This window comes from Podarcis raffonei, chromosome 16 (genome assembly GCF_027172205.1).
Source record: "Podarcis raffonei isolate rPodRaf1 chromosome 16, rPodRaf1.pri, whole genome shotgun sequence".
Classification (NCBI taxonomy): Eukaryota; Metazoa; Chordata; class Lepidosauria; order Squamata; family Lacertidae; genus Podarcis; species Podarcis raffonei.
The window spans coordinates 23037215-23062417 of NC_070617.1; the positions used below are offsets into that span (position 1 = coordinate 23037215).

The window sequence follows — 25203 nt, forward strand, 5'->3', positions numbered from 1 at the left end:
CCGCCCTCCTCAGCCAAGGCCGCGCTCAGAGCGGCTTACAAGCAATAATAAAAACAAGTTGAATGATTACAACTTAAAAACAAAATTAAAATACAACATTAAAATATTGAAACATTAAAATATTAAAATGTAGCCTCATTGCAGGAGGGGAAGGAAAAGAAAAAAGAAAGAGGGAGGGAATCAAATTGGCTCCAAGCCAAAGGCCAGGTGGAACAACTCTGTCTTACAGGCCCTGCGGAAAGAAATCAGATCCTGCAGGGCCCTGGTCTCGTGAGGCAGAGCGTTGCACCAGAGTTGAAAAGGCCCTGGCTCTGGTTGAAGCTAATCTAACTTCCTTAGGGCCCGGGACCACAAGGGGGTTGCTATTTATGGACCTTGAGGCTCTCCGTGGGGCATACCGGGAGAGGCGGTCCCGTAGGTACGAGGGTCCTAGGCCGTGAAGGGCTTTAAAGGTCAAAAGCAGCACCTTAAATCTGACCCTGTACTCCACCAGGAGCCAGTGCAGCTTGAAAAGCACTGGGTGAATATGCTCCCATGGCAGAGACCCCGTGAGGAGCCTCGCTGCAGCATTCTGCACCCACTGGAGTTTCAGAGACAGCTTCAAGGGCAGCCCCGCGTAGAGCAAATTACAGTAGTCAAGCCTGGAGGTGACTGTCGCATGGATCACTGTGGCCAGGTTGGGGCGGGAAAGGTAAGGGACCAACTGCTTGATGCAGTCCCTGAAAAAATGTCACCTTGGCTGTTGCTATAACTTGCGCCTCCCTGGAAATTGAGGCGTCAAGGATTACACCCAAACTCTTAACGGAAGGCAATGGCACTAATTGGGCCCCCGCAAGAGAAGGGAGTTGGTCCCTCATCCCCATACCATCCCGACCCAGCCAGAGGACCTCTGTCATTGATTCCCCCCCCCCCAAATATAGTCCAGCCCCCCACCAAGTCTGAGGGACAGTGGACTGGCCCCCTGCCGAAAAAGTTTGCTGACCCCTGAGGGTTATTTATTTTTAATAAATGTGTATATACTCATAACAATATCCAAGTGGTTTCCAACAATTATACATACACTGTATGTACCATACAATAAGTTAGTGGGTGTGACTCATTTAAATCAATAAAATCCCACGGGTTTACCCTGAGCAGGACTTAAGTTGGAAACAATCCCTGTTTAGCTTTGAGAGCAGTTGAATTTATCCCCAGAGGTTTTTAAACTGCTTTTGGAAGTTCTTTTTTGTTTGTTTGTTTAGTCGTTAATTGTATTGTTTTATTACAGAAGTGTTTGCCTCCCTGGGCTCATTTGCAATGAAGGGCGGGATTATAAATTTAAGAAATGAATACTAAGCGACCCCTGGAACGCGTGAAAGCAAGCTGAAGTGTCCCTGAGCAAGTGCAGAGCGCGTTTCCCTTGAGGATCAGATCAGAGGAGGGCTATTTTCAAACTGAGAAGAAACTGAGCCTCTCCAGACCTCTTAGTAGGCTGTAGGCTATCTCGAAGTTGGGGCAAGGACTGGGGACATTTGTTTCCCTCTTTCCCTATATATCTGGGGGAGTTTTGCGACGGCGGAAGGGAAAGCCACAATTTCCCTGAGACGGAAATTCCCTGAGACGGAGCTTCCCTTCAGGTCGAATCCTGCCCGCTTCCCGCCTAAATTCAACGGTCCACTCCGACGCTCCCTCAGGCGGGCGCTGAATTTAGGCGGGAAACGGGTAGGATTCTATTTCACCTGAGGGGGGAAAAACCTCCGTCTGAGGGAAAACCTCTGGCCGTTTAGTTTCATATTAAAGCATTAATCCGGATTCAGTGCCTCAAAGCATCTATCTCCAAAGGCTGGGCTGGGAGAGACTCGCTGCCTGAAAACCTGGAGAGCGATTGCTGCCAGGGTTTGTGGACAATACTGAGCTCGATGGACCAAGGGGCAGCTTCCAAGGCCCCATTCAGGCTCGTCCTGCCGGCTACTTGCGCAAGGGAAAGGGGTCCTTTGTTTTGTTACAAGCCCCAGTTCCCGCCTCCAGCCATGCCTCTGCTTCTAAACTGGTTTATGCAGGAGGCGTCGTTGTCCCTCTTTCGTATTCCGCCTTTATTGGAACCTCCTTTCCTGAACCTCTTTAGTCATGTTGTTAGTTTCATATTGAAGCATGAATCCGGGTTCAGTGGCTAAAAAGCACCTATCTCCAGGCAAGGGCGAGGAGAGACTCCCTGCCTGAAAACCTGGAGAGCGATATTTGCCAGGGCTTGTTGACAATACAGTACCAATGGGCTGACTTAGTTGTAGAAGGCAGCTTCCTTTTTTCGTGCAAATGAAGGTGAATCGGGTGGAGAGAGGGAATCTGCTCCGCCAGCTCCGCTGTTTCCTCCTTTTGCCGGTTGGTGAATCCATCAGATCGGTGCTTTGCAAGGTGTACCTATGAAGTCTCCTTTCGGCGTTGCTCGCCGGCCTCCTCCTGCCGGCTGCTTGCGCAAGGGAAAGAGATCCATTTTTTCTTTTCTTTTTTTATGCAAATCCCAGCCATGCCTCTAGGGCAATTGGCCTCCTGGCCCGCAGAGGAGCTGTCTCTTTCTAAACTTATTTATGCACGCAGGGTCGCTCCCCTTTCGGCTTCCGCCTTTACTGAACTTTTTAATCGTGTTGTTGGAAGGGAGAGGTGGCTCAAGGTGAAACAAACGCGCCCGCTAGGTTCTTTCTTTGGCCGCTTTTGGTTTGCTTTTTGGCTTTTGGCTTGTTTGTTTATTTATTTTGGAAAGTTGGCCATGTGGACGCATTGCAAGCCGAAGCTGTCAAACTGCGAAGTTTGGTTGCAAAGCTTAGGGCAAGCAGGGAATCAAAAGTGCAAAGCTTGGGGCAAAAGGCCAATCGCGTTTTCCAAAGGCTGGAATCAGCAAGTGGAGGCCATGGATCAAAAATGCTCCTCACAACACCCAAGGGAGCTTTTTGCCAGGAAAGAAATTGGTGTCTTTTGTCAAGAGCAGCCTAGGATTGGAAATCCATACCTGGAAGATGCTTTTCTTCAGGATTACTTGAAATCACAGCTACCCGCTGAGGTCTGTATTTTATATATCATCATATATACATAGACACACAGATATATATTTAATGCACACACACACACAATGTTCTGTGACATCTAGAGACTCCTAGAATTGTAGAATTAGAAGGGACTCCAAGGGTAATCTCATCCAACCCCCTACAATGCAAGAATCTCAGCTCGTTTGCACAGACAATTTACATGGATTTGACTACTTCCTCTGATTTTTAAAAAAGCAAGACTGAGACTCTTAGGGCAGCACCCCATGCATCCAAATGTAGCAGCCTACACTGAATTCCAAAGCTGTCCTTGAATACCATCCAATATTTCACAAATGGAAATAGAGACAGGTTAGTAAAATTCCTATTCCTATACCAAGGACCACTGCACAAGCCATCACTATCTTTTGCACATTGCTAAAGGTTCTGTTCTCTCACCTGTGTTAATTGACCCTACATAGGAAGGTACCTTCCACTGAATCAAACCAATTGGCCTATCTAGCTCAGTATATTTGACTGGCAACAGCTCTCCAGGGGTTTGGACAGGGAACCTTTCCCAGCCCTACCTGGAGCCACCATTCGGGATTGAACTAGGGACCTTTTGTCTGCAAAGCAGATGCTCTTCCCCTGTGTTACAGCAAAGTATTTTGCCCTCCACTGATTTAAAAGTCAAATGGGTGTTTGTTCTTTGCTTAAAAGTTATGCAAGAAGCCAGCAGTTTGCCCTGTTCCCAAGCTGCTGTCCACAGTTAAAAACAAACCTTGCTAGTTGAAGTAGGTGAAAAGTGAACTATGTATGGGTCATTATGTATGTGCAGTTATGTATGTGCGGTCGTGGCACCCACCCTGTGGAACACCCTCCCTTCAGATGTGAAGGAAATAAGTAGCTATCCTAGCTTTAAAAGACATCTGAAGGCAGCCCTGTTCAGGGAAGTTTTTAACATTTAACGCTGTATTGTTTTTAATACTTGATTGGGAGCCACCCAGAGTGGCTGGGGAAACTCAACCAGATGGGTGGAGTATAAATAATAAATTATTATTATTATTAAGTAGTAAATTTTTTAAGTGCAAGACAGTCTCCTAAGCCATGTCCGGGAGGAAAGTCCAAAAGTTCAGGCAGCGGGGTTGATTCTTTATAACATAAGCACATTTCAAATAGCAGCAGTACATAATACTCAGTTTAAAAGGATCAGTACAAGAGACAGGTGAGGTCAAACAGGGAGCCCAATACTTTGTATTATGTTCTGCTTGCTGTGATGTTTTGTTTTGTTTTTATTATTTTATTTTATTTTATTATTTTATTTTATTTTATTTTATTTTACTTTTTATTTATACATACATACATACCTGTACATACTTGTCCATCTGCCCACATTCTTTTACTTTGCAGGTGTTTGCTGATGAAAGTTTAGACCTTGAACAGTTTGGGGCTCGAGTGAAGGATGAAATTGATCTCCTGGGACGCGAGTGTGAGATAAACCCTCCACAACTTAAGCAGTTTGATGCCTGGGGGCGGCATGTGGATGAAATTATCACCTGCCCAGCCTGGAAGAGGATGAAGGAGATCTCGGCTGAGGAGGGGCTGATTGCTGAGGCTTATGAGAGGAGATACTCTAACTGGAGGTACAAATTTAGTTGACACCTTCAGACTCAGTTGGCCACACTTCAGGGCGGCGAACATGTCCATATACCTCCAGTGCCATTCAAAATGAAATGTCCCTACAGTGGGGATAGTGACACTTTTCTAGATGAAAGCACTCCCACAGTAGAACTCCCACAGCATGTAATGATTGGCCCCCGATTTGGGTTGCTTTAAAAGTCAGCAAGGCAAATTCATGTAAGGCTACTATCAATGGCTAGTAGCTAGGATGGCTATGTTCTGCCTCCGCTGTTGAAGGCAGTAAGCCTCTGAACCCCATTTGCTGGGAATTGGAAATGGGAAGACTTTTGTTGTACTCATGGTTTGCTTGTGAGCTTCTCATTGAGGCATCTGGTTGGCCACTGTGAGAACAGAGTGCTGAACCTGATAGGCCTTTAGCCAAGCTCTTCTTGTGTTCTTGTGTAGCTATAATCCAGCTGAGATCTCTCTATAGCAAAAATATTTTTCCCTTGGCATTTCTAAATTCAGCAAGGCTTTGTTTCTCCTTCACAGCCGCATTCATCAGATTGCAAAACTGTACCTTTTCGCACCTTCTTCTGGTCTTTTTTCATGTCCTCTGGCCATGACTGATGGAGCAGCAAAAGTAATAGAGGTGAGATCACAAGTCAGTGCTCAGCAGGTAGATCACTATATTGCATTGCTCTGAATTAGACTAAGTTGGAGGTTCATTTCTGGAATGCTGCTACCAAAGTAAAACGCCCTACCCATAAGTTCCCCTTACCAAAAAACAAAACCCCTATCCACAACACTATTATTTAGAAACTTTGGAGAGCTGCTAGACTAATACTGAGGTAGGCTAATGGCTCTGCTTAGATCCAAAGTGATGCATATCAGCCAGCTCTGCTGAAAAGCCTTTTGGCCATTATCTCAGAGGCAGATCTTTGGCAGCACAACTGGTTCTATCACACTGGGCTCTGAGCCTACAGGGCACCATAGTGAGTTGTTGTGTAAGACCTCTGTGGGAAAGCTCCCTTGCCTGACTTTGCAGTTCACCCAGCCCTAGCCAGACTGTCATGGACTTGTTGGATGCAGAGGAGTGGTGGGAGGCACCAGCAAGGGAACCACCAGGCAGAGAAGGCTCAGAGCCAGGGCATTTGTGGTAGGACAATGATGCAGGATCAGAGGAAAGTGTTGAAAGCTGAATAAGCAACAGGGTTTAGTGAGCAGGAAGAGGCTGTGGCGGAGGGCAGCCGAGCCTCAGAGGTGTCAGAGGAATGGGGCCAGGAGACAGAAATGAGGGAGGCTGCTGAAGAATTCAGGGAGTCTCCCCCTCCTGCTGAGACCAGCTCTCCTCCCACCTGGTCTCCCAAAGCATGCAGTGGAATAAAGAGGGAGGAGCAACAAATGACAGGACAAAGGAGCTTTGGGCTGCTGTGGAAGGAACCAGGAGAGGAAATCCTGTTTGTTTTTCTTTCTCCCGTCTGTTTCCTGCAACTCCCAACAGTCCTTGGGTATCCCCAAACCCCTCAAAGAAGTTTTTATCCACTTGACATCACGTGACCCTGCCAAATTCTGGACTTCTGGCCAGTGGATGACTGAACGCAGAGGGGGCTCTGATGTTGGTAAGTGTACCCCAAAGTGGGAAGTCTGACACAGAGTGCAATACAAAATGCCTTAAGAAATGAGTAGTGGTGCAGCTAGATAATGTTATACCATCAGCCTAATGGTCTGTTGAGGCATGGGGAGAGGTCATTTAGAGGGCCATGTGTATAACGTCTGTTGAGAAATGCACAAATAACATTTCTCCCACCACCCCAACACCTCTTCCCTTCCATGCTTTTAACTGCTTCCACATTTCTAATGGAAAAGAAAAACGAACAAATGAAAGACAGTTTACCAACCTGGTAATAAAAGAAATATAATACTCTAAGCATGTGCAGTCTCACAGTTTAAAAATTCAATTAACTCACAGCACCACCATGACTATATGAATAAAATAGGATAGTTTCTAATGCTTTCTCATGTGATTCTGTTAAACTTGAACTCAGATCTATCTGCAGGCTTCTGGGGAAACACAGCCAGATGGGCAGGGTACACAGACTGGCAGCTTTTGTCCAGGGTTTGGGGCAGGGGTCTTTGCCAGCCTTACCTAGAAATGCTGGGGTTTGATCCTGGGAACTTCTGCATATGAAGCAGGTGCCATGACCTTTTCCCAAAGTTTCTGAGGTGCCAGCTTCTTTTTTCGCTACACTGCTGAATGATAATGTTGCTTTTTCTTCAGCTTGAAGCCAGTGCTGGTTATTTGTGAAGATCAGCAGCAGCTAAGACTGGGTGTTCTTTTCTTGCAGCTAGTGGCACAGAGACAGTAGCCCTGGAACTCCCTGATGGCAGCTACAGTCTCCATGGCTTGAAATGGTTTACTTCGGCCACTGATTCAGATATAACTTTGACACTGGCAAGGACCATGACTGCTGATGGACAAATACAGCAGGTCAGATTCCTAACTGGGGAAACTGAAGGACCAGCTCACAAGCAGTAATCAGTAATGTGGAAGTGGGGTGAGAAACAGGGTCCTTCACTGGCCATTTTGACAGGCGTTGGGGCCACTTACCTGCCACTCACCTGACATCACATGATCCATTGGGCCTTGCTGTGTTAATCAGTTGATCAGCGCTTATAGCAGGACCCACTTTGGGCAGGAATCAGCTGCACTAAGAAGCTCTGAGAACTCTGTAGCACAGCCAATCCCTTACAGGGATCATCACCAAACAGCTGATCAGCACTGACAGCAAACCTTGTTTGCCAAGAAACTATCCAGAGTAGTATACTTTATGGATCCTGATTGTTCCCTTACAGCCATGTCTTTACCTGCAACATCCTCATTTCACATACAATGTCAGGTGAGGATCAGGTGGGCTTGGTTTGCAGAAAACAGCTTCACAGGCCAAAGAGAACCCTTGCCTGGCCTAATTTGGTTCACAGACTGGAGGTTTCCCATTGCTGCACTAATGTGTTGCACAATGTATTCATTCTAGCTCCATTCTCCTTGTTACCAATCAGTGTTTCTCACCTTTGCATTCTCGGCCGCAGGGCTCCCAAGGTCTGTCTCTGTTCTACCTGAAGATGCGCGATGAGGAAGGGAAGCTGAATGGGATTGAGATACAACGGCTGAAAGACAAGCTGGGCACAAGGCAACTGCCCACCGCAGAGCTCCTCCTAAATGGAGCCAAGTCACTCAAGGTGAGCAAAAAGAAAAAGGTGTGGAGGAAAACTTCCTCCAAAGCTCACTTTCTACTTCCCTGGTATGAGACAAATGAAAGCAAGGTGCTCTGGAGCAGGGCAGCTCTCTGTGGATTTTGCCCATGCATGGAGCTGCCATGCAGGTGCAGAAGCAGACATCTAACAGCCAAAGCAGCATGCAGGAGAATTTCCGCCTCCTTAGGAAAACCAAGTTACTAGCAAAAAAGAAACAGCATCAAACTGTTGAACAATGCCTTCTGGAGTACTATGGTACTCAGAGGAAGACTAAGAGCAGGCCAATGCACTCTGTGGCCTCTACCTTACAATCTCCTCACAGATGGGGAACCTCAGACCTGGAGGCCAAATGCGGTGCTCCAGGTCTCTCTATCTGGGCCTTAAAACTCCTCAGGCCACACACCCTACTGGCCCTACTTTATACCCCAAGGGTTGTGTTTTTTTTTCTGGCCAGGGTGGAATGTGTCCTTGAACTCCAATAATAGCCTTTGTCTGTCTGTCTGGAGAATAAAGAGGTGTGTGTGTTGAAAGTAGATTATTGTCCATGATCACTTTTGCCTTTCGTCCCATCCACCACTGGCATCCTTGAAAATTCGTTCCTTGGCCTTCATGCCCTTTCTGCTTCTGTTACGCAGATCCTTACCAAAGAATTGCATCAATCGTTTGTTAGCATGTTTCAGGTTTGTTTTGCTTTCTGAGCTGCCCCCTCACCCCATTCCTGTTGTTTATACCCTATGAGCTGCTCTTCCCTTCCCAATGGCTAGATATGTATCTATGCAACTGTGCTGTGTGTATGTATTTCTTTTTTTAAAAAATGATATTTATTAGAAGTTTCAAAAATTACAGAAAAAGAAGAAAACAACAAAAAATTTAACAATACATACATAACAATACATAAAAAAAGGAAAAAAGCATAAAAACCAATACAACAATAACAAAAAAAAACCACACATCCAATATTCCATATCTTTATCTTTCATTTACTTGTTTCATCGACCTCCTCACACCTCCCTTTTTGTATTCTAGTTCAGTTATTTGTTTCAGCAAATTCTTTCCATCTTTCTCAATTTTTATTAGGTAATTTATCTTAACAGTCTAACCTATTAATTAGCTCAGCAAATCCTTTCCATCTTTCACTATATTCTGTCATTCAATTTACCTTAATTTATTTTAATCTTATCTTACCATAAAATACCTTAAAGCTTAAAACTTAATATTTATTTGTACTTAATATTTATTTGTACTTTGTATTAAAACTTAATATTAAATATTAAAACTTAATATTTATTTGTACTTTGTAATTCCTTATATCATTTCTACTAAAGCCAAATAGTTTCATTCCAACATTTTCCCTAATACCCGTTAATTTTACACTAATTCCCAAAATAAATTTTTAAAAAATTTTCTTCCAATCTTCATCCAACGTCTCTTCTTCCTGGTCTCGGGTTATGTCAGTCCTTACTGTCCATTCCATCTAGTCCATCAACCTGGTAATCTTATGTCCGAGGCTCTTAAGTCTTTTCCATGTCCCTTCTGCAGATCTTCTTCTTGTTTATACCTGCACTTTACCTTGTCTTTTGTTGATCTCTTTCTTAATTTCTTTCCTTTCTCATTGAGGAGTAGGTCTCGGGGATACTCCAACTCAAAAATATCTCCGTCTCTCCTCAGCAGATCAGCCCATTCCCCACAGTTCCATTCCCCACAGTCAGCAGTGTAGTCCAGAGAGTATTTAAAAGCATGTTTCAAAGTCCCTCCAAAATTAAGGGCCCCCACAACTCCAGACCCCCCCGGCCCACTCCAAATTCAGTCTTCAAGAACAGCGGCTTATGCTCCTGCAGGGCCTCGGGTCTCTCCATTTGTGTTACTTGAGGTTCAACAGCAACCTCCTCCATTATCTTCTGCATTTGCACTTGCCCTGTCAAAACAGGTTCCTGGGTTGGTTCCTGAATGGTTTCTGTATAAATATTCGCTGTTTGTCCAAAATTTTTGACTGCAACAGTCATCAAATCCATCTTCTCATGCATCTGCTCCAACAAAGCGCTTGTCTTGCAAAAAGCAGGCACCAAAACTTCTTCCAAACACATTTTTATTCAAGGTCAGAGTCTGGTCCCACAATCCTAATCTCCACAGCTGTGAAATCCCCAGATCGACTCCAGCAACAATTTAACAAGCTCCCTCTAGAGGAGACAATTTCTATTTGTATCCATCTTTTGAAAGCAGGTCCAACAAAAGAGAATTACTTTCATTTTTCAAATTTTTTGTTTCTTTTAAATGCAAAAGGCAACATTGGAATCAATTTGTTTCTCTTCTTTAACTATCTGTCAAAAGACGTTCCATTCACAGTCAATGAACTTCCTCAAAAATCTCTGTCTCTGACACCCCGTTCCCAGGTTTGAGACGGTGGAAATTTATCTTTCTTTACTCTCTCTCCTGCAGGCTTGAACAATCAAAATTCCCCCTCTTTACTCCTGCTTCCAAGAGGGGTTTTGGTGGTTAAAACTGGAGGAATTTTAGACCTTTATATACGACTTTCTAGACTTTAGCTTTCACAATCTTTGCTTCAGTCTATTTACAAAAGCAGAAGGCGGACTTCCTGTTTAGAACCTTCCCGCTTCAGTGCCAAATTAAAATGTTTCTTAATCCAATTTTCCGTTCTACTCATGGGTACTTGTTTAGAGTCCAATTGTCCACAGGAAAAAGTCAGCGTTCTCCGGCAACAGCTGTGCGGCTTCACTCCGTAAAAATAGCGGTCAATTCAAAACACCGCGCCGCTCACCCCACGTCGCTTCGGATCCCCGAAAAAGGGGTTTCCTTGCGAATAGGGGAGGCGCTCCTGGTGTCAGCCAAATCCCACGTTCCCAGGCTTCCTCCGCCTGGGATTTTTGAAGGGTCTCCGCCTTCGCCGTGGTGGCAAGACCCGATTTTCGCGGAGCGGGTTCCTCTCGATAAGAGGAACTCCGCCATTGCTGATGGCGCTAACCCAGAAGTCCTGTGTGTATGTATTTCTTGACTGAAGAATTTGTGCAGAGTTCCCACTGCTCTGCTTAGGAGTTACGGGCAGGCGGAAAGGTTATTATAGGCTTTTATGCCCCAGGGAGAACATGAGAGAAAACAAATAGATTCCCTTTTTACTAAATTGCAATCCAGACTATGCTAATTAACCTTATTCTGGCTTTTTCTGCTTCATGCTTCCAGATCTCTGCAGAGGGCCGGGGTGTGGCTTCCATTGTAAACATGATGACCATCACTAGGATCCACAATGTCATTTATGCAGTTGCGTGCATGAGAAGGTAATTCATGTCCTCTTCCCTAAGACCTACTGGGCCCTTGGGCTTAATTATGGCTCTTTGAATCATGCTGCTGTCTGAATAAGCATTAAATAAGATGAAGTTGGCTGTGAAAATACTGTTAAGAAACTCCTGGTTTCCAATTGTGGTAGTAAACTACAGTTCCCAGGATTCCTTTGGGAGAATCATGTACTTGCAGTATATGGTGCAGATGGTAACTTCCATGTTACTATCTCTCAAATAAAACCACTGCTTGTGAGCTACAATTAGCTACCTCAATCAGAAGTCTACACAGAGGAAGAATGAGGAACCTGAGACACTCCAGATATTGTTAGACTACAGCTCCCATCATTTCTGACTATTGGCCATGCTGGCTGGGGCTGGTGCAAGTTGTAGTCCAGCAACATCTGGAAGGCCACAGGTTAGTCACTCCTCTCAACAGCTGTGGCCACAGGTTAGTCACTCCTCTCAACAGCTGTGGCCTTTGCGACCTTGGGGCATGTCTTCTCACATGTGACCTTTGCATTTAATTAGCTAAAAATTGCCTTCCATCTCCAGAGTGATCACCCTGGCAAGGGATTATGCCACCAAGAGGGAAGCCTTTGGAAAACCCCTGAAGGCTCACCCTTTGCACATGCAGACTTTGGCTCGAATGGAGGTGAGCATTCGGAGGTGCTGGTTTTGTTTGACCTTGACCCTTGAGGTCTTCCCCTGCCACCTACGAAGCACATGAGACTCCTCTCCACATTCACGTTCCTCTTCGTCGTGAGGTGAAGGTGGTTTTTTCTTTCTCCCTTGAAAAGCCCATAGAGCCGACGGAGGAAGTTGGAAGAGTGAGGTTCTTTCTCACGACCTCTTTCAGCTCCATGTGCTTTTCAGACCTCAGATAAATTCTGTTGGATCCAGCAGCTCCCTTAGAAAAGCAAAATGCCTGTGTTTTTCTCTGTCTCATGGTGGGGTGGGAGCTTACAAGTGGGAGTGCAAAAAGAAGTGACCAGAGGTGGTGGCAATGGCTCTATAGGATTTCAGGCAGGGAACCTGGATATATCATGCACTGAACCAGGATTTCCGGCAGCCCTACCTGGATATGTCTGGCATCAGACTTGGGACCTAATGCATGCTAGGCAAATGCTCTACCATTAAGCTAAAATCCTTAAGACATAGGAAGCTGCCTTAAACTGAGTAAGACATCGTTTTCCATCTAGTTCATTACTGTCTACATTATCTGGCACTGGCTTTCCAGTGTTTCAGGCAGGGAACACTTCCAGCCCTACCTGTCTATTCCAGGGATTGATCTTGGGACTTTCTGTATGCCAAGCAGGTGTTCTGCCACTCAGCTACCGCCCTTGCCTAATATGAAATCCCTGTTTCTGCTTGTTTCTGATACTTGTTGTTAGAACATTGTGTGCTCCTCCACCCTGCCCCAATGATCCCACGTTGTCTTGCTCCTGCAGGTGCAAGCTCGAGGAGCATTCCTGCTGATGATGGAGATAGGGAAATTGCTTGGACTGGAAGAAACCAAGAAGGACACTGAACAAGACCAGCACATGCTTAGGCTGCTGACGCCTGTTGTCAAACTTTACACTGGGAAACAAGTAGTGTTTCAAGGCCTAGAATTTGGTTTCATGGTTTAGTTACATATTGGGCTCTGAAGCAAAAAGGGAGGATTCACAGAGCAGCCAGATGCTAATTGTGGGGGAGAAGAGGAAAGGAAAGGAAAGATCAAAACTTGGTAATTGTTTAATGGCCAAGTGGTTGTGAAATAGTAACACCCTGCCAGGGTAAGCGTATTCAAGAAATTGAACTATTATAAACATATTGGAAAGATAGCTACTCAGATGTTTTCCTGGATGGGCTTCTGCCCTAGGGTGGTCCCTTAGCCTTGATCCTCTTTTCACCAAGCCTTTCCCATCCCCAGATTCTAGAGAGTGCAAAGTGGGATAGTGCAAATGTGCTGCATTTAACCTCCCCACACCCCAGTCTGCTGACAGGTCTGTAATGCGCTTTAGGTGTATATGAAGTTGGCAGAGATGGGCGGAGACCAGGGGCAGATCTCTGGGTGTTCAAGGTTAATGGGAATGTGCACATACCACATGTCTTTGTTGCAGGCTGTTGCGGTTACCTCAGAAGGGCTGGAGTGTTTTGGAGGGCAGGGCTACATGGAAGATACAGGCCTGGCAGGAATTTTGCGGGATGCCCAGGTATTAAGCCACACACCCACACCCTGCAAAAAAGGCATTTTAGCGTCTCCTTCTTTTAGCAGCCTATATCCTATAGCAGTGCTGTTGAGGTAGAGCAGGGGACAAAAACTGGCTTCAGAATCTTGGTGGTGGCTCCATTATTTGGAGTCTCCAGGGGCTTAGACATTGCTTGTCACAGTGGTCTAAGCTCACACTAGAATTAGTTATTTTCACTCTTTTTTCAGGTAAAAGTACTGCAGTTCAAAAATGTACTCTCTGCATCTGTTTCTCCAGGATTAAGAATGCACCAGCTGTTGATACAGAATGTCTTAGAAAGAACAGCTTCAAACTGTGTCCCTACAGCTTGTAACTGGATTTACGCGCCAAATACCAGGGGCTTCAATTTAACGGCAGGTGTTAATCATGAGTTAGATACAATCCCTTAGTGCCAATGTTATTTCTTCAAAGATGAATATTTATAGTAAGCCGATAGAAGTCTCCTGAGATGCCCCAACCCTCTGTCTGCTGTAACAAATGAGCACAGCTGGCAGATTGTGAAGGATGGACCAGTTCTCAGCTACAAAGTGCACTATCAAGGAATAGTTATGCAAACACAAACAGGCTATATTTGGGAGGGGCATTCAAAAATATTAGTTGGAGGGCAGTGCCCACCCTGCCCTAGATCAAGCAACACCCCCAAAATATTTGTTTACAAATTAGATATAGGCCAGGTTAAGATCAGACCACACGATACACTGCAGACACATGAAATGAAGTCCTGACAATCCCTTCTCATCAGAGAAGGGCTGGGGGTACGTGTCACCATTCCACTCTCACTTGTTTACAGCGGTCTTCTGTTCTTCTTTGGTGGCCGGGGGCGAGTGTGCACTGGGCGGGGGCTGGACATGCAGGGCCCAGAAAACCTGACATGCAGGGCCCAGAAAACCCGACATGCCAGGCTTTCCCTCACCACCAACACTGCTAAGTGTACGTACATGGGGCATGGAGGGTTCACGGAGCCTGTGTGCTAGTTCATCCCTGGCCACCAGAATCAAGCGGGGCTACACCCCTGCCCACCCATGCATGGAGAAGCCTGGCTGACCGACATGGCCCTTGGCTGGCAAATCCCCATCCCACCCTGACGCTGGCCAGGCAGACATTCGGCAAGGGGCCTGGGGACACAGCGGTCAAGCCAGGCCAGGCTCCAGGGCTGAGAGACCCCCAGCAGCAGGCAGGTGGGACAGGACTCCCTGTGTGGTTCACACCCCCTAAAAATCATGCGCCTGCTGCTCCCCCCCCCCATGCTATTCCCCTGCTTGTTAATATAGTTTGGATGGGAACATCACAGATGGTAGAAAGCAGCTGTTGGGAAAGAGCTCAGCATCCTCTGCTACCCATTTTCCAACTCAAAACCGTGCTGACCAGTGTATTTTGTGACCAGAAAGGGCAATTTATTTTTTCAGCTTTCTACGTTTATTTTCTTCAGTCTTTGCCAGCTTGGTGCCCTCCAGTTGTTCTGGACTACAATTCTTAGCACTCCCAGCCAGCACAGCCATAGAATGCTGGAGCTGGTGGGAGTTGTAGTCCAAAACATCTGGAGGGTGACAGATTGGCAGAGATTGATATATTGCAGAGATTTCAGGAGCGATATTTCATCTGGAGTGACACACAGTTGTTCTTACTCTTCTATCCATTACTAGTCTAACATCTCAACTTCCCCTCAATGTCTTAGATTTTGGCTTCCCTTGTCATTTTGTTTGCTGTCCCACTTTTCTCTGACTCCCTGACAGGTGCTAACTATCTGGGAAGGAACAACCAATATCCTCTCTCTGGATGTTCTGCGCTCCCTAGTCAAGAGCCAAGGAAAAGTGCTGGATGCATTTTTCTCTACTGCCCAGGTGAGCATTCCTCAACAAGGACACATTACTGTTAATGCCACTGCTACAAATGTAATCCTAAACTATACAGTGGTACCTCAGGATAAGTACTTAATTCGTTCCGGAGGTCCGTACTTAACCTGAAACTGTTCTTAACCTGAAGGACCACTTTAGCTAATGGGGCCTCCTGCTGCCGCTGCGCCGCCGGAGCACGATTTCTGTTCTCATCCTGAAGCAAAGTTCTTAACCTGAAGCACTATTTCTGGGTTAGCGGAGTCTGTAACCTGAAGCGACACTTTACTGTTAATGCCACTGCTACAAATGTAATCCTAAACTATACCTACCTTCCAACCTGGTGCCTTCCTAATGGTTTTGACTGCAATTCCCAACAGCCATGGCCAACAGAGTTATGCTGGCAGGGGCTGATGGCATGTGTGTGTGTGATTTTGTTAAATTTATATTCTATCCTTCCACCCAAACTTATATTTTATCCGTCCACCCAAACTTATATTCTATCCGTCCACCCAAAGGAGCCCAGTAAGCAAGCAAGCAAGCAAGCAAGCAAGCAAGCAATAAAACAATCAAAAATCTTAAAAACCATTCCAGTACAGATGCAGACTGGGAAATATATCCACTTAAAAGGCTTGTTGAAAGAGGAAGGTCTTCAGCAGGTACCAAAAAGGCAACAGAAGTGGCACATAATGTTCAAAGGCAGCAGGTGCCAGAACCCTAAAGACCTGATTCTTACAATGTGTGGAATGAACCTCCTGCTAAGATGGCATCTGCAGAAGGCCCTCACCTCCAAAGCATAATCATTGACTGGGTATATAGGGGGTGAGATGAACGTTCAGGTACCGTGGTCCCAAGTTCTATAGGGTTTTATACACCAAAGCCAACACATTGAACATAGCCTAGTTTGTGGCTGAATCCCTCTGGAGGGCACCATGCTGGGGAAGGCTGCATTAAGCTACTGTTAAGATTGCAGAAGGTGGAAAGGAGTGCATAAGCCACATCCATTCCTGTGCCCTCAGCTGTGATTAAGAGATTGCAGCAGTTTGTCTGTGCTAGAGTGGTTTGCAAAGAGACAAAGCTCAAATATCATGAATATAAAGACGAATGGTTGTTTTCTAGAGTTTGTGAATAGACATGTGTGTAATAGGGGCCAAAGTATTTAAGAAATCACTGTACTTTTTAACCATCAGGTTGGCTGGGGCTAACAGGAGTTATAGTCCGAAAGGCAGAGGGTAACAGGTTGAGGAGAAGGCCACTATTAAGAGGTGACAAAAACATCTACCATAGATGGCTTGATTCTTAGCCATGCTGTCAAATGGAAGGTTATACCAGCTGCACTTATACACTGCAGCTGACACACTAAAATGTCATGAAACACAGTTTGGAAAGCTCTGACTCAAGGTTTAACGTATTTGATCCCGGCTGTATTTTTGTATTTCATTCCATCTAACATCATGTGTGTTTATTCTATGACATGGGAGGGGGACATGACCCTCCAGATGTGATTTGGAAGCTGCAACATGGGATTTGGAGTCTCCATCAGCTAGCTGGCATGGGCACTATTCAGGAATGATAGGTGTAGTCTAAAAATAGCTGGAGGACTACAGACTCCCCCCCTCCCCATTGCACTATGTGATAACGCTTATGCATGTGATAAAGCGGACTCAAGTTCTTAAAAGTTTATGTCATACTGACAACTGTAAATCCTTTAAGGTACCCCAAGCTTCTTTCTTGTTCAGATCAACATAGTTGTCCGGAAAAAATGTAAACTTTGGTTCAGATTTGCTAACAGCTGAAAAGATGGTTTAGATTGGACAGCAGTACTGGCTGTTTCGAGAAACACTGATTACCATATGATTGATTTCCTTGCAGGCCAGGTTGAAGGTGGCGCTTAGCGTCTCTGAACTGGAAATATCTGTGCAAATGGTTCAAAATGCTCTCCACAAACTCAGACAGTTCACTCAGAAAATAAGCTTAAAGGGGGAAGCCGCGATGCAGCTGTCTGCAAGAGACTTTGCCTATGCTCTGGCACGGATCTATGGAGGTAATGAAAAATGCTGTTAAATAATCACTTTGCCAGCTTACTACAGAATGATGTAGAATTCAGTGCAGTAGGCTGAAGCTTATGATCACCAGGCATTTCTGGGTGATCTTCCAACCCAACTCTGCACTGCGAGTCGCTGACCAATAATTAAAAAGTGGCATTTTTTTTGACTGGATGCACAGCCACGTAGCAAGTGACTCATCTCAGGCAGGAGTAAAATGTCTTAATGTAAAAGATGCAATAAATTTACTTTGGGATAGGGAGAAGAAATCTATAATTGAAAAACAGCTGTTTCCAATACCTTGACAATGAAAAGAGGATTTTTGACAGGCACAAAATGTGTTCTGGTTCCCGATACAAAGGAGAGTCTGGCTCCCTCAGTACAACTAACATCATATGGCACATAGCAGTACACAAGAGGGCAGCACCAAATCAGTGGACATCAAAAAGATTTAAGTTATCAGCACAGAACTGAATTTATTGGAAAGCCGGCACATCAAGCTGGAATAGTTTATTTTCACTGAGGCAATTGTTCCTAAGAACATGTCTCGGAATTCTTCAGAAGATGCTGGATGCACAATCTCCTGTCCATGTGAACTGCTGTAGTTTTAAGCAAGCAGGGTGCCAGTGACCAGTGTAATTTCAGAGAAGCCAATGGCCAGGTCACCTTTCCTTGTTGCTCCCAATCACTGCCATTTTCTGTTCCACCACCTGTGACTACCTGATCTATTGACTACTTCCTCAGGCATAAACCCATCTGAAAACATTATCTTCATTACCTTCTAGGTTAAATCCCATTTTTCAGCCTGGGGAACTTTTTTCTGTTAGAGGGTTGCATACCCTTCAGGGAAACCTTTCAGGGACCACAGACCTGTGATGAGTAAGGCCAAAACCCAAAGTGGTGGAGAAATAAATGTAAATTTTACCTTTTACAATAGAGTAGCTTCTATGCACCCCTGTCCTCCAGCAAGCAGCATTATTGGAGCTCAAGGGAATACTCCAGCCAGCCTAAACATGCAAATAGGATATGACAGAAGGGTGGTGAGGGGTGGGTCTAGGGAGACTCTTAAGGGCCAGGTTAAGTGGTGCTTGAGGGCCATATTTGACCCCTGAACCTGAGGTTTCCCCTCCCTGCTGTAGCAGAATAATGTTACTTGGACGATAGCTCAGTAATGTTAACCACCTATATTTGCTTTACATAGGAGTTCTCCTGCTGGAATATGCTGCCAGGCCGAATGCATCAGCCACAGACATCTATACTGCTCAGAGGTATTAAATACGCTTAGTCCATCCTCCAAAGCAATTTCTAAGATGGCAAAGACATATTCATATTTTTAACTCCTTAAGAAAGGGGGGCAGTCCTGGAATGCTGAAAGTCAGTGCAGCTGTCAAGGCTGAAGAGAAACAGTTTAGATCGGACAACCTCTCATACGGCTCTAGAGAGCCAGGCTGTATGCATGTAGGGAAGCGAGAGAGGGACATAATGAGAGGACAGAGCTGTGTGATATTGGTGGGAGGCGGTCAACTCTCACATAAGCATTTCAGAGTGGTCAAATCTATCCAGTAGACTGTTTGGTTTTCTAAAGGGACCACACGTCCCTTGTGAACATTAGGCTCCTGAATATGGGTGGCAGAGCAGATGGTCTCAAATCTCATCACTAAATATAAATATTAAATGTTGATGCTTATGACGAAGAGATAGTATTTAGTTTCCAACATACATCAGGGCAGTTTCTTGCAAACCTTTAGCCAGGTGGGAAACCTATGACCCGCCATAAGTTATTGAACTAGAACTCCCATCAGCCTTGATGATTGGCCACGCTGACTGAGGCTGATGGGAGATGTAGCTCAGCAACACCTGGAGGGCCAAGGGTTTACCACCTCTGCTTAATGCAGTTGGAGAATCATTGATGGGTTTAAAGTTTAAAACCAGATTTCCAGTTTCAATCAGTTGTACACAAAGGGCTTTGCTGCAACTCTTACAGATGGTGTCACCAAGAGATGTGCCCTGTGGACAGTGAAGACAAAGCTGGGTCTTATAGCACTGGAGCAGCTTCTCTGGATACTTCCTTGGTTTATGACAAACACCCAGTTCTGAAAGGAAGACTGTAAGAAGGAATGCAGAAGAGATGCCATGCACTATCCTGGAATAAAGGAGTTAGTGGGGAGAGAGACAGTTCTCATACAATAAAAAAGGTATTGCTTATTCTGAAGTAAGCTGGCAGAGACTGAGTAAATAAAAGTAGAAATTTGAGAAACAAACAGCCTTTGTCACAAAACACTGCATTCAACTGTGTGCATTCAACTCTTTTCAGTTCTTAATTTTTAACAGCCATGAGGATATGGAAAGAAGTGTATGAACCCAAGTCTGGATGCAATCCATGGCTGCAAATCACAGTTGAACAGATCCCCAAGTTACTCTTTGTGCCTCTACCTTAATGACATACAGGTATGTTATGACCACTCAGCATAATCAACTTCTAGCTCATTATGGAATACAAAGCAAACCTGACCTGTAAGGACAGTGGCATTGTGTCAAAAAGTTTGGAATGTGGCTCCTCCATTGGACACCTGCTTAGCTCCCAGTTACATTTCAGGTACACTTGTCAAGAAACACACAAAAAGATATTAACAGGGCTAAATGATATAGGTTACAAAGCAGTGTGTGTGTGTGTGTGTGTGTGTGTGTGTGTATGCATCCCAACTAGTAAGTTCCGAAGGCCCTTTCTTTGCCCATATAACTGCTGCAAACCAAAAATACCCCATTTAAGCCCTAGGTACCTTTCCAATTTGCAAGCACTTAGGCTGCAACCCCAAAAGCTGTAGGTGGTTTCAGAAGAAAATCCATGGAATTAATTAGATGGAAAGCCAATTTATCCAGCCAGATAGGTGTTAGCTGCTCCTAATGAACCACAAGGGAATCCAAGGAGCGGCAGCTCCAAGTAGCCTCAGCACACAGACCAAAGACTACAGACCAAATGTTCATATCAAGTCTCACCCACTTGCAAAATGGTTTACACAGGCACGTCTTTCCAGAGAGTGTGATGGAGCTACCAGAGGGGATGACAGAGAAGGCTATAAACATGGAGATTCTTGCCAAAACAGATCAGATGAAAGAAAAGTGCTAGGAAGAACTCTAGTTTTATTGTGGGATACTTAGCTGGGCTGCTTAAAGGGAGTAAGGAGAAAGAAATTGGTAGCAGATTTATATGGTAAACTGGGAAATTTATATGGTAAGCTGGGAGCGCAGGAAAAGTCATTTAATGCTGTAGATCAGCGGTTCTCAACCTGTGGGTCCCCAGATGTTGGACTACAACTCCAATCATCCCTGAGCTCTGGCCTTGCTAGCTAGGGGTGATGGGAGTTGTAGTTCAACAACATCTGGGGACCCACAGGTTGAGAAAGGCTGCTGTAGATCTTACCTACTGCCTGCCACTGAGATAGTGAACACACCTCAAGCAGAATACCCAATTGGTGATGCAGTGTTCTCTTGTGTGAGTAATGAGGGATGTAGCTGTGTAGTACACCAGTGTCTCTCATAGCTCGTGCATTTGGTACAACACAGTGTGTACATATATATACATGAAAAGGTTTTGAAAGGTTTTTGACAGGAGGAGGGGCATCTCATACTAGTAAAACCCTCAAGCGGCCAACTTGCTTCCAAAGGCAAACAAGGCTGCTGCTGCCACCACCACCCTGCCCAAACCAGTGATAAGGAAAAAAGGGAAGACGTAGCAGCACATTTCTCCAGCTTACGGAAGGGTGGGGCAGTTAAAAAAGTAGGAAGTGGGTCAGCAAGTGCTCCCGTGCAAAACTCTAAACTTTATTCACTTTTATTTATATATTTAACAATTCTAAAGTATTTATGTCTTGCTCTTGACAAAAGAAAATTGAAAAATATAAAGGAGCAACTTTGTGCTCCTCTTCAGGAGAGAAGAGTATTATATATACACAGCTATCTGGCGCGAGTGTCCTGCTTTACATACAAAGAATAAAATATTAATAAAAAAGTGCTTCATTGATCAAAAAGACTAAGAGCTGCAAGCGTTTATTCACACTGTACATCACAGACACGCCCCCCAAAAAACCCGTATCAGAACCTCTTGGCACCTGTCGTTATGAACTGCAGAATATTAGACCTTGTTTTCACCATCTATTTGTACCATTAAAACCACACTGCCACAGTGCGCAACACAATTATGCTTTTCCTTCAAAAATCATCTCTCTATTCACCCACTTTAATGGATAAGTACAGATAAACTCCATTTACTCCATTGCAACTCCCACCTCTATTAAAAAAAGAGTGCTATGCATCTTTGCTGCATACTCCCATAACATTTAATTTTCTATTAAAAATCCAAAAGCCAAATTAGAGCCAAACTTTGTATTGCCTGTTCTCCCAGCTGGAAGAAAGGAGTACAAAGAAGCTACGTACATCCCCAAGCTGCCTTAAAAGGTGCAAAGTCTCTTCCTATGCCTCTTGGAAAGACTTGATTTTCATTCCCAAATGCTTCCCTTGTATGACTGTGTTGTAATCAACACACACACCTTTTCACAGAGAACATGGAAAGAAAGAAAAGTTTGCTGACAGGGCTTTCTTCTATTGGGTATTCCAATACACTCGAAAACTTCACTTTAGAAGGCATTGCCCTATCTTGGCAATAGGTTACTTCTAACTTTGCAATCTCTTTTCGGAAGATTGGTTTGCTTATTACACCACTGCTGCTGGAGTCTCTCTTCTTCCTCCATGCTGCTCTTAATACACAGCCCCCCTTGGTATGGTTGGAGGGCTTTACTGGCAGTGCCACACATTCCCCACAGTTGCTGGCTTGGGTACAGTTGCCCACAGGGAGATCAGTGCTGCCTACGAACTTGTGCCATGAGGAAGACATCTCAAGCTGAGGCAGTTTCAAGCGGTGGCAGCCGTGTGATAAGGGAAACATGTTCAGTAGTCAAATTCTACAGGCTGGGGCAGAGGAAGATAGAGGCATGTCACTACTTGGTGGAATATTTAGGCAGAAGCTGCTTCAGCTTCCCCTAGCAAATGAATTGCAGAAAAAAATGTATTTTCACACCCACCAACCAAAACCTATAAGTGTTTTTTGTTGGCAGGGTTGGGTTGGGAAGACGATATTAAAACAAAAATAGGAGGACTCAAAACTCTTCATAGCACAGCAGCAGAAAAGTGATTTTAATGTAAGGGGCACATTTTCGTTTTAGATGAGTTGTATCTTTACATACATATCTTTTGGGGGGGGGGGCAGTTAAAATGCCCTAGTTTGGGGGCCTTGGCAAACCAGTTTTCACTGACTCTCCTGGGCAGAAAAAAACCCAATAAATCAAAACCATCCTCCATTTGCTTTGGGGTTCTCCTTGTGAGAGGGGGAGCCTGGCCAACAATATTATTTGACTTTGCATGCAGCCTTCCCAGTGCAGCGAAGCAGCTCTGCCTTCTGTGTAAACTATCTTTTTTTAAGAAGAAAAAAGTGGGGGCAAGGATAGCATTTTAACAGCTAGTAATAAGCCCAAACACCAGTTCCTTCAAAACAAATTGCATGTACAAAAGTCTTACAGTCAGGTGCCTGTTTAAAAGTACAACCCTGAACAGGAATGGTCTGTCCAATCCCCCTTCCCTCTCACTTTCCTCAAACAAGCATACACTTTCTTTAGCCAAAGTGGTCCAGGCATTGCCTACCTTGAGCCACAAGTCTGCCAACATCGGCAAAGGACTGCCCAACGTGGAGATCTGCAACCCATTCCGCCCCGCCCCCCGCCACGCCTGCCCTTTCGTGCAGCAAGGATAGCTAAGCCCACTCTAAGAACAGAGAGGGAGAGAGGTTTTTTTTGAGAAGGCAGCTCCCATTTCTTCTAGCAGCAACAACTTCCCAAACAGCAGGTTGCTGTTGGGAAGTAACAGGAGTGACTGGGAAAAAAGAAAGCATAAGCACTGACGCTACAAGGTATTCACAAGGTCTCTGGACCGATTACCCTTCCTCTCACAGCAAGGTAGAATCATCCGTCTGCAGCACAGTTATGACAGCAGGGCAACAGAAATGCCAGCGGGGAAGATTCCAGACCCTCTTTTCGTCGTCTTCCAGCAAAATCCACACAAAATTTACATGAGGTGGATGAAAATGACACTGGGAGGAACAGCTGGAAAGGAGGGGTTTCTGCTCCACTAGTACAGGCCCAGCATCCTGTCTCTCTGAGCATGTCATCTCTCCTCCCAACTCCAGAGTGCAAGGCTTCTCTCCAGTCCTACCAGCTTCAGTCAGCAGAGAAATGTGCGTATCTGCTTAGCAGGGAAAGGTGGTGCTGTCTCTTCCCAGCTTTCCTTCCACGCTGGAGCCTCAGTTTGAGGTGGCAGCAATAGGTTTGTCCAGTTCGAGGTCAAGGCTGGGGCTACTGGGATGCAAGCTGCTGTAGCAGGATTTGCAGACCCGGCTGGGTTCGAAGAGCTGCTGGCTGGGGACCGGCACCTTCTGGTTACAGCAGCTGGAGCAAAAGACATTCCCACAATTCCTTCAGTCAGAAACAGGAAGAGAAGAAATTACAGTAAATTTGCAACTCAGGAATGCAGTTTCCACAACAGTACATGTCTTAAGTTGGTGCTTGCAGAAAAAGGTTGGGGGGGGCAGCCTTTGGACTAGTTGCCAAAGAGCAGCTTGGGTGGAAAAGGGTTAAGTTCTTTCCCCCCTGCAAGCTGCAGTGGGGGTCAGAGCGCCACGGGATGGTGATGTCTGCTATGATGCCAGCCCAGAAATGGTGATCTGGAGGGGTGAAAAGAGCCTGTAACCGAGCCACAAATTTCTTTTGTGCCTATCTTCAGTGCAATGGAACACTTCAGCTATGTCTCCGTCTGCTCCTGGCTGTTGCTTCCCAAAAAGAAGTTAACTAGAATCAAGCCTTGAAGACTGGCAAACCAGTCAACTTCTCCCCCAAAAAGGAAAAAGCCTACCTAAGCCAGAAGTGAGTCGGCTGCAGCTCAAGGGAACTACAACAATACTGTCTTTCAGCACAAAGAAAATGTGAGTCCATGGGGACCATGCAAAGCCACGCAGTGAGCAGCCAGAAAAGATGCAGCCCACATACTGAGTGAATGAGGGATGCAGCAGCTGACACACCTGTCAGTTGTCAGTCACAGCAGGGCCATAACAGCACATGCATCTTGGGGCAGGGATGGGGTCCTGCGTGCAACTAGAACCCCACAACCCCCCACTTCTTATCTCAAACCTGCTTTCCCCCAAATGCAGCTCTGAGCAGCATAAGCGGACAAGGTCCCTGGTTCATAATCTTTGACTTGCAGATATAGGCAAGCATTAGGTAAGAATTGTTTTGCACCTCACTACAGGTGCCTTGAGGTTGGCATAAACAAACATAGCAGGTTTAATCTGCTCTTCTCCAGTAGCCTAATAGTGGTAGATAGGAGGCAACTGGCTTTATATAAAGAGTTTGTGCCAGGTGTGGTTTTTCTTTATGTTAACTGTCGATGTAACAAGCAAAGGGAAACCCCCATTTTTCATCTCACAAACTTTCATATTTCTAGCATGGCAAAGCAACCTCTAGATATCACTCACTCAGGGCTAGACTTGGGCTGGTGATTTGTAAGTCTTCTTATGGACTCCAATAGACACTGCTATCAGAGAGAACAGCAGGAGTGAAAACAACAAGGCAGTGAAGACAGACCACTCTATGAAAAAGCCATTCAAATGCCCTCACAGTGAAGATTCTGAAAGGGTGAGGGTTCACAGCACGACCTAGCTGCCAAAAGACAACTAAATATTTCCTTTCAAGAGAAACTCCTGGACATTGTGTAAAAGAGAAACTATCTGGAATTTTCTGCCTGGGTATATCTGTTCAAATCTCACGCAAAGGGATCACTTAGTCCCTAAGCAGGTTCTTATATGCATTTCAGGATTTTTGCCAGACTCT

The 25203-nt window shown here is 45.2% G+C and overlaps 2 protein-coding genes across 17 annotated transcripts in view; one reads left to right on the forward strand and one right to left on the reverse strand.

Moving 5' to 3' along the window:
* Positions 1-1920: 1920 nt before the first annotated feature.
* Positions 1921-19752, forward strand: LOC128404140 (acyl-CoA dehydrogenase family member 11-like). Of its 2 annotated transcripts, XM_053369527.1 has the most exons (14): positions 1921-3034; positions 4407-4639; positions 5169-5268; positions 6121-6238; positions 6965-7107; positions 7707-7856; positions 11067-11161; positions 11717-11816; positions 12613-12753; positions 13267-13359; positions 15129-15236; positions 17100-17271; positions 18474-18540; positions 19257-19752. In XM_053369527.1, the coding sequence occupies exons 1-14, from the start codon at positions 2489-2491 to the stop codon at positions 19381-19383; spliced, it is 2193 nt and encodes a 730-aa protein (XP_053225502.1). In that variant the 5' UTR covers positions 1921-2488; the 3' UTR covers positions 19384-19752. The 2 variants fall into 2 exon arrangements, with proteins under 2 accessions (XP_053225502.1, XP_053225504.1); XM_053369529.1 differs by lacking the exons at positions 6121-6238; positions 6965-7107.
* Positions 19753-22434: 2682 nt separating this feature from the next.
* MTMR3 (myotubularin related protein 3) overlaps positions 22435-25203 on the reverse strand; it is a 56634-nt gene continuing 53865 nt past the window's right edge. For 11 of the 15 annotated variants that reach the window (XM_053369516.1, XM_053369519.1, XM_053369517.1 and 8 more), the window contains one exon: positions 22435-23793. In XM_053369516.1, the coding sequence (XP_053225491.1) occupies positions 23622-23793 (172 nt within the window). In that variant the 3' untranslated portion in view covers positions 22435-23621. Of the gene's footprint in view, positions 23794-23918; positions 24042-25203 lie in introns of those variants that run through there. The other 4 variants (XM_053369520.1, XM_053369514.1, XM_053369512.1 and 1 more) reach the window with 2 other exon arrangements.

Bases quoted from the DNA above. Each gene is read 5' to 3' on its own strand.
- LOC128404140 (XM_053369527.1), top strand. From the start codon at position 2,489: ATGCAAATCCCAGCCATGCCTCTAGGGCAATTGGCCTCCTGGCCCGCA. The intron at 13,360-15,128 runs GTATTAAGCCAC...ACTCCCTGACAG, and splicing joins GAATTTTGCGGGATGCCCAG to GTGCTAACTATCTGGGAAGG. The intron at 15,237-17,099 runs GTGAGCATTCCT...ATTTCCTTGCAG, and splicing joins CATTTTTCTCTACTGCCCAG to GCCAGGTTGAAGGTGGCGCT.